At 62.5% G+C, this 8,243-nt stretch overlaps 1 protein-coding gene across 1 annotated transcript; it reads right to left on the bottom strand.

The window, feature by feature from the left end:
* Nucleotides 1–385: 385 nt before the first annotated feature.
* On the bottom strand, nucleotides 386–8,243 carry EEF1A2 (eukaryotic translation elongation factor 1 alpha 2). The gene is made up of 8 exons (XM_055544476.1): nucleotides 8,091–8,243; nucleotides 6,549–6,769; nucleotides 4,820–4,999; nucleotides 4,068–4,364; nucleotides 3,546–3,696; nucleotides 2,291–2,547; nucleotides 1,452–1,686; nucleotides 386–794 (listed from the first exon to the last, which is right to left on the bottom strand). The coding sequence occupies exons 2-8, from the start codon at nucleotides 6,690–6,692 to the stop codon at nucleotides 667–669; spliced, it is 1,392 nt and encodes a 463-aa protein (XP_055400451.1). The 5' UTR covers nucleotides 6,693–6,769; nucleotides 8,091–8,243; the 3' UTR covers nucleotides 386–666.

Genomic DNA, 8,243 nt, shown 5'->3' with positions numbered 1-8,243 from the left:
GTATAAGAGCAGACTTCGAAGAGCTTGAAAACCCAGGAGAAGAGCAAGGTGTGTGTGACAATCACTCGTGCAGGAGGAGCCTTCTGCTCATCCCTTTGTCAGAGAGACCCCCCAAAACATTCAACCCCCTTCTGCGGATCTGAAGTGACCCATTCTTTGTCCTGGATGCCCCCACTAGGGGAACGCCAAAGCCCCCTCACCAGCTGGACTCCGAATTCAGCGACCCCCCGCCCACCTGGTTAGCGTGGGTGTACGCCTGGGCACGTAGCCAGCAGGGGTGATGGGAGCTGGACGCGGCGGCAGCTTGGTGGGGGGCCAGGAAGGGTCCTAAGGAGCGCCCTCACGCAGGGCAGGTCGCCCACCCCCCAGCAGCAGACGCACAAGGTTCTGGGGTCGCTCAGTTTATTGGTAAAACGGGCACTGAGCGTGACAAAGGCTGGACGCGGAAGCCGGGGCGGCGGGGACGCTTTTCCTCTTAAAGAACTTCCACTGGACCTTGATGGCGAGCATCCAGTCGCTGACGGAGAGCCTCTTACAAGCGGAGGTGCAGACATGCGCCTGGCGGGGGGGCAGGGCGCCGGGGCCGCGCCGGGGACGGGGCCGGGGGTGGGGGCGGGGGCGGGGCGCGGCGCCGCCGGGGAGGGTCGCGCCGCGGGCGCCCGCGCTTCACTTGCCCGCCTTCTGTGCCTTCTGCGCCGACTTGGTGACCTTGCCGGCGCCGCCGCTCTTCTTCTCCACGTTCTTGATGACGCCCACGGCCACTGTCTGCCGCATGTCGCGCACGGCGAAGCGGCCTGCCGGGAGGAAGCGTGAGGTGCAGGCCCGGATGCAGAGCGCAGGCGCACTCGCGCCCGCAGCATCCTCCCCCAGCCCCTGGCCCTGGGGCGGGACCCTGGCGCGGAGCTCTCTGAGCCTGTTTGACTGTTTCCCGGGTGGAGGCAGGGGGCAGTGAGGTGCTAGGCTCCCTTCTCCTTAGATGGCAGGAATAACACATATGGGACTCCGCCAAAGCGTCGTTGTGGGAATTAAATGGCATGTAAACAGTCCTTAGAGCAGCCTGGTGCAGAATACAGTTCACCCTTTAAGGTATTCTGACGATGGCCAGCAACCTTGCTAGGCAGCTCTCTGATATAGATCTGTGGGTCATCCCTGGGGTATTGGTGGGGCAGGCAAGCTGGAGGCCGGCGGTCAGTCCTCACTCTGCCACACTGTGGGCCTTGACTGGGTCCCCTAGGGGACTTCATCTGCAGAGGGGGATACCATCCCCTGCCCACCCAGTGGGGCCACCTATGCTCCATGAGACAAAGACCAAGGCTGGGTCTCCTCTAAACTCTAAGCTGCAGCAGGAAAGTCCAGGACCCTCCATCTACCCCACCCCCACAGTAGTCCTCTGCCCTTGGCTCGGACTGGCTGCCACCTGATGGCTGCCCCTTCCCCATCACCCAGCTCACCGAGAGGTGGGTACTGGGAGAAGCTCTCCACACACATAGGCTTCCCCGGGACCATCTCCACAATGGCTGCATCACCGGACTTCAGGGACTTGGGGTTGTCCTCCAACTTCTTGCCAGAGCGCCGGTCAATCTTCTCCTTCAGCTCAGCAAACTTGCAGGCGATGTGGGCTGTGTGGCAGTCAATGACTGGTGAGTAGCCAGCGCTGATCTGCCCAGGGTGGTTCAGAATGATGACCTGTGGGCAGAGGTACATGAGGCCATCAGGCATGCCCAGGTGGGCACCGGGAGAGGGCCCTGAGCTGGAGGAGGCTCTGCCCACCCCAGGTCCCTGGGGCCCAGATGCTGTCCATGGAGGAAGGTCAGAATAGGGAGAATCCAGGCTCCCAGATCTGAACCCCAAGGTCCTCTTTGAGCATCTGAAAGGCCACAAGAGATAAACAATGACAAGGGCATAGTTTGAAAGGGCAGCACCAGAGCAGAGGCAGGGGCATGACAAAAGTACACCTTAATTATCATATTTCAGTTATATCTCAGCAAAGCCAATTAAAAAATCCTACTCACGTACAGAGGTGACCAAAGAGGGCACAGTAAGCGTGTAGAGAACAAAGTACCACAGGCCTGTTCCAGCAGTAAACTGAGAACAGCCTTTTCAGGACCAGAGCGGGGCCTCAGTGAGGCTAGGAGCACCCTGCCCTCTTCCTGCCTGCAACCCCGCCCGTCCTTGGGGACCTGCTCTGCAAAGCGAGGATCTCAGTCCTCCCTGGCACCCAGCAGCCCCCTTGCTGAGGATAGCCCTGGTACTGCCTGGGGTGGGCCCCGCTGGCCACTGGGCTGCCCACCTGGGACGTGAACTGGGCGGCTTCCTGGGGTGGGTCGGACTTGCTGTCCCCACACACGTTGCCCCGGCGGATGTCCTTGACTGACACGTTCTTCACGTTGAAGCCAACATTGTCCCCAGGAAGGGCCTCACTCAGAGCCTCGTGGTGCATCTCCACTGACTTCACCTCCGTGGTGATGTTCACGGGCGCAAAGGTCACCACCATGCCAGGCCGCAGGATCCCTGTCTCCACTCGGCCCACGGGCACGGTGCCAATGCCTGGGCCGAGAGGAAGGGAGCAGTGAGGGCAGGCTGGGGCCAGGGGTACCCTGTCCTCCCTAGCAGGCAGGGAGTGGCCATGTGGTAGGAGGGAGGGGATGGGAGGCCCTGGGCAAGGCAGACACTGGAACCTACAGACAGAGGTGGAGATCTTTCTCCTGCCCCATCTGGAGAAAAAGGGCCTGAGGAAGCAAGTTCCCAGAACACAGGGAACACAGGCAGGAGAGGCCCCATCTCTACCCAAGAGGGGCAAGTGTCCCAAGAGGAGGCAGCATGGGGCCCTCCTTGTGAAACTGCATCACTAAGCGGGCTGTGGACCAGCCCCCCCCCCGGGGTGGCCCGCCTGGCACTGGTGCTGCCATCTCAAGGGTGAGTCCCAAGGGGGCATGGTGCCCCCATACTTGTCAGGATCTGCTTACACTGTGTGGCCAAACAGTGGGGGTGTGATACCCCCCAAGACAGGGGGCAGGGGGCTCGAGCCTGGTTTCCCTGGCTGTGGCAGAGGCTCCTGTGGCATTAAGGAGGCTGATGGCTGTGCTCTGCGCTGGGTGAGTGTGACACTCCACCTGAACCCAGGTCCTCAGCATCTCTGGCCATAGCCTCCTGGCTGGGAGTCCCCCACTATGGCCCCCTGTGGGCCTCACACTTGTTTATGGGTCTGCATCATTGCGTGACCAGCTCTTCTCATTCCTAGAGTGGATGGTGTCTCCTGCAAGATGGGGACCTCCAGGTGGAGGGTGATAAACGACTCTCCTGTGGCACTGGTGCTGGCATAGGGCTGGACACTTGGGATAGATGGATGAACAGATGGATGGATGGATGGAGATAGGTGGAAGGGTGGTCCCCCAGAAAGTGTGCAGCATGGTGGGAGGGGCAGAAATAACTGGGCCCTGGATGCTCCTGGTCTGGGGCCGGTTCTCAGGAGGGGGTCTGAGGGCAGAGCTGGCCAGGTGGGCAGGGGTGCTGCAGTGGGTAGTGGCCCTGGGGCCCTCACTCACCGCCAATCTTGTACACATCCTGCAGTGGCAGACGCAGGGGCTTGTCTGTGGGGCGTGTGGGGGGCAGGATGGTGTCCAGGGCCTCCAGGAGGGACACGCCACTGGCATTCCCTTCCTTCCTCTCCACTTTCCAGCCCTTGAACCAGGGCATCTGGGCAGGAAGAAGAAGGCACGGTCATAGCGCCCACCTCCCCCCACCCCATGCACCCCACAGCCAGGGGTGGGCAGATAAGCCTGGGCCCCAGCGGCCATTGCCCCTACAGTGTCAATCTGGGGGTGTCCCTGGCCAGAGAAGGGGCTGCAGCAGCTTTGGCCAGCCTCCTGGGGAAACTGAACTGAGGGCAGAGTGCCTGTACCCAAGGAGGCTGTGGTTCCCACCAGCACAACACCCACGGAGGGCTAGTACCACGGTCATAGGGCTGAGGGCAGCCTGGGGACAGCTCCCTGACCCCCCACTGGTCATCTGTGCTCGTCCTGACCCAGGGCCCTTGGGAAGCAGCCCTGCCACTGCCGGGCACTCACGTTGGGTGAGGGCTCCAGCATGTTGTCGCCGTGCCAGCCTGAGATGGGCACGAAGGGCACGGTGGCCGGGTTGTAGCCGATCTTCTTGATGTAGGCGCTGACCTCCTTGACAATTTCATCATAGCGCTTCTCGCTGTAGGCGGGCTCCGTGGAGTCCATCTTGTTCACCCCCACGATGAGCTGCTTCACGCCCAGCGTGTAGGCCAGCAGCGCGTGTTCCCGGGTCTGCCCATTCTTGGAGATGCCTGCCTCGAACTCACCCACTCCTGCGGCCACGATCAGCACGGCACAGTCCGCCTGTCCGGAAGGTCAGGCAGGGTGAGCTCGGGCCCCTCAGGGCAGTGGACAGGGGTCTGGGCAGTCACCTGGGGATGGAACCTGGGGGTCTCACCCTTAGAGGCAGTGTGTGTCTGTGCGAATGCCCTGGCAATGTTGAATTGTCTGGGCGGGGGGAGGTGGTGCATTTCTGCCTATGTTCAGTGTCCCCATCCTGGCCTCTGTGTCCACTTGTCTGTGAAGTCGGCCTTGACAGTGGCCAGCTGTCCTTATAGGCACTCTTGCCTGGCTGAGATGCTGGGGCACTTACTCAATTCTTTGAGGGGTGAGTGGTGACAAAGGTGAGGGGTCTCATGCCCTGGCGAGGAAGCAGAGGAAATCCAAACACCGCTCACCAATTCCAGGGCCCCCAGGGTCTCCTAAATGGTGTCCTTGCCCCACCTCCAGATCCCCCAGACCCCCGAAGCCCCGCCCACCTGGGATGTGCCTGTGATCATGTTCTTGATGAAGTCGCGGTGGCCTGGGGCGTCGATGATGGTGATGTAGTATTTGGTGGTCTCAAATTTCCAGAGGGAGATGTCGATGGTGATGCCGCGTTCCCGCTCTGCCTTCAGCTTGTCCAGTACCCAGGCATACTTGAAGGAGCCCTTTCCCATCTGGAGGGGCGGGGGCGTGGCTCAGGACGGACCCGGACCCAACGGCCTGGTCACGGGTCCCCCTGGGCCGTGGTGGCAGCATGTCACAGCGGAGAGGGCCCTCGCTCCTGCCGAGACCGGGGACTCTGGACCCAGCGGGGTCCAGAACGGGGGACACCCAGACCTCATCCCTGCCTGCCCAGATCAGCCTCCTGCAGTCACAACGGGCGCCATCTGAGCATCTACCAGTAGGGGGCGCAAGGGCCTGGGAGCCGCCCTGGGAGAGAATCCGCGGGCGGTTTCAAGCCCTCCCCCCGCTGAGGGCTCCCCTTTATCTGAAGCCAGGGTCTCCCCTCCCCCAGATAGATTTCTGTGTCAGCCGACGACACCACTGGGTTTCACACTGTCCAACCAAAAAAACCCCTCTGTGATTTTTCTTTTTTTTTTAAGAAAGAAAGAAATCAGATGAGGTCGCAAGGAAGGGCCTGGCTTTCCAGCTCTTTCTAGAAATAAAGCTCCCTAGTGGCTCTGAGGCTCCTCCCCCCACCCCCGCCTCACCTGAGCAGGGGAAGCAAAACCGGGCCACCCTCTGCCAACACCTGCGCCGCGTGCACAGCAAGACCCCCACGCTCAGGGCCAGGGCTGCGGTCAGGACTGTGTGTTCACTGTCCAGCTGGGCAAAACCCCCTGCCAGGGCTGCGCAAGGACCGAGCTCTGCCCTCCAGGGAGGCTACCCAGACAGACACCCTGTGAACATCCTCAGCACCCCCCAAATACCAGCCCGGCAGGGAAGGAAAGACAGCGTTGGGGCCCAAGAGCACCCCCACCCCCTCGGAGAACAGAGTTCAGCCCAGGCCAGCAACTGCCCCCTCCTGAGCCCTGGCACCAGTCATCCAGGTGAGACCCTCCACAGCTTCCCCGGACAGGGGGCTTCTCCCAGAGCTCAGGGGTGAAGGTAGGGGGCACAGAGAGCAGACCCCTACTTCATAGACACCTCCCACACATGGGTCTCAGAACTTGAGAGGATCAGCCTCCAAAAATGGGGGTTCAGCCATCAGGGCCCCTCCCATCCTCACTAAGTGACAAAGACACCCCTAAAAAAGGGTGCCACCCTGGATGAGTGGCCTGCCCCAGCCCAGCATGAGAAAATGGAGCTGATGGGCTGAGTGCCCATCAATTGGCTATTAATAGCCACTCTGAGTCCTGGCCCTGCCCTGGGACAAGCGAGGACAGCGCCACCCGCAGCCCCAAACTCAGCCCCGGGGCTACAGGAACCCAACTGTGGGGCTCAAAGACAGTGACCAGTACTGGGAGAAGTGCGCCTCCCCCTGGCCCAGGGCAGGTCCAGCAGGTTGGCCCATCTCCTCCACAGGCACTTCCTCAGAGAGAGGTGCCCCTGCTCCCCTACCTCCCGCCTCTCCCATCTGGATGCTCTGACATACACGTCCTCTTGCTCTGGAGGAGACCATCTGAGCTTTGTGCCCCAGGGTCAGGGAAGTGCCAGTCGGGCTGCCACATGGGACCCCAGCCTCACGGTGGAGGCAAAGCAGGGAGCTCCCCCAGGGCTCACCTCAGCCGCCTCCTTCTCAAACTTCTCGATGGTCCTCTTGTCGATGCCCCCGCATTTGTAGATGAGGTGGCCAGTCGTGGTGGACTTGCCTGAGTCCACGTGGCCGATGACCACTATGTTGATGTGGGTCTTCTCCTTGCCCATTCTGCCTGGGGCGTGGGGAGGGGCTGGCACGACCTGGGGTGCTCTGGCTCAGGGTGAGGGGAAGCTGAGCAGTGAGTCTGTGGGTTGAGGCAGGGGCACAGGTGATGGGGGGCCTCCGGGAGTAGCCCAGCAGACACTGCCCTGCCCAGGTTGGGAGCACACACTGCCCCACAGAACAAGATCCTGAGGCTAGAGCCAAGTCTCTGCATTTAGCTGAGCAGAGCCCAGGAGCAAGCCCAAAGAGCCCAACAGCTGGAAATGTCTGAGTGTCGTGGCTACAAACCACCCCCACCCCTGAGAGAGGTTATCCCCCCTCTGGAGAGACCGAGAAAGACCAGGCTGGTGAGCCCCATGACCAGTCAGGAGCCTGTTGATGAGTCACCCTGCCCAGCTCTCCAATGCCCTGTCCCCGGTGTTTGCTCCCCCACCCACGGTCTTGGGCTGGGACACTGCACCCAATCCCAGCACCCCACCCCCACCCCCCGCCGAGCTGTCACAGTGGAGAGATGGTCAGGGCTTCCCACTCCCCTCCTCGAGCAGCGATGGCGCCATCTTCCTCTCATCCCTGCCTGGCAGGCTGGCACGGGGAGACAGGCTGGCCGAGACCTCAGGCAGGGTGATGCAGTGCCCAGATCAGGGGCCCAGAATAGCTCAGGCCCTGCCCAGATCTGGACAGGGGGCAGACAGTAGGGCAGGGAGGTGGGGGTCCCTGCTCTGTCCAAAGGGTGAATCTGGCCCTAGCAGCCAAGCTCAGCAAATGACAGACAGATGCCCTCAGCCTGCTGGGGGCAGGGGGCCATCCCCTCCCTCTCCCCTCTAATCACAGAGTCGCAGCCCCTGCTCCATCTTGGAGGTCAATGGGGAAACCTAGGTAGCCCAGGAGGTGACAGGCAGCTGGGGGAGGGAAAGCTGGAGAAAAAGGTGCACCCTAGGGTGCAGATACCAAGTGGACATCGCCAGCGCGGGTGGGGGCGGGGTGGCAAGGACCCCTCAGGTCTGACCTCCTGCCGCTCTCCCGCTACATGGCGGGTACCCGCAGCACCCACCCTCACCAGCCCCCAGCACTGACGACCCTTCCTCAACCCGGCAGGGCCCTAGGCAGTCCCAAGGTCACGGCTGCAGGTCGATCGCCACTGTCTAGGAGAGTCGTCCCCGCCTCAGCCGCCGCGTAAACAAGCGATACCACGGTGCCCCCACCCCACCCAGGGCCGCCCCGGGGACTGACCCCGGTGCCGGTGCGGGCGCGCTGGGAGGGCGGCAGATCTCCGCAGGGAGGAGCGCAGCCTCGCCAGGAGCCGGGACGGGCCCGTCTATGCCCCCAGGACTGGTCCCTGGGGAAGGGACCCTCTGCGGAAAGCTGGGGGCGGGGATGGGGACCCGGAGGCCCAGCGTCCTTACCCAGAGCCGAGGTCTCAGCCAGAGGGACTGGTGGCGCCGGCGCCGGCGGTTTTATCTCTCCAGGAGGGGGGTCCACCTATCGCCCGAGCAGGCGCAGTACACCGCGCCCCTGCAGTACGGCAATGCGGTACCGGCGCGGGCGGGGCCGGGGGC

Source organism: Bubalus kerabau, chromosome 13 (assembly GCF_029407905.1).
Source record: "Bubalus kerabau isolate K-KA32 ecotype Philippines breed swamp buffalo chromosome 13, PCC_UOA_SB_1v2, whole genome shotgun sequence".
Lineage (NCBI taxonomy): Eukaryota > Metazoa > Chordata > Mammalia > Artiodactyla > Bovidae > Bubalus > Bubalus kerabau.
The sequence above is the reverse complement of the archived record's forward strand: the minus strand, read 5'-3'. Positions and strand labels throughout refer to the sequence as shown.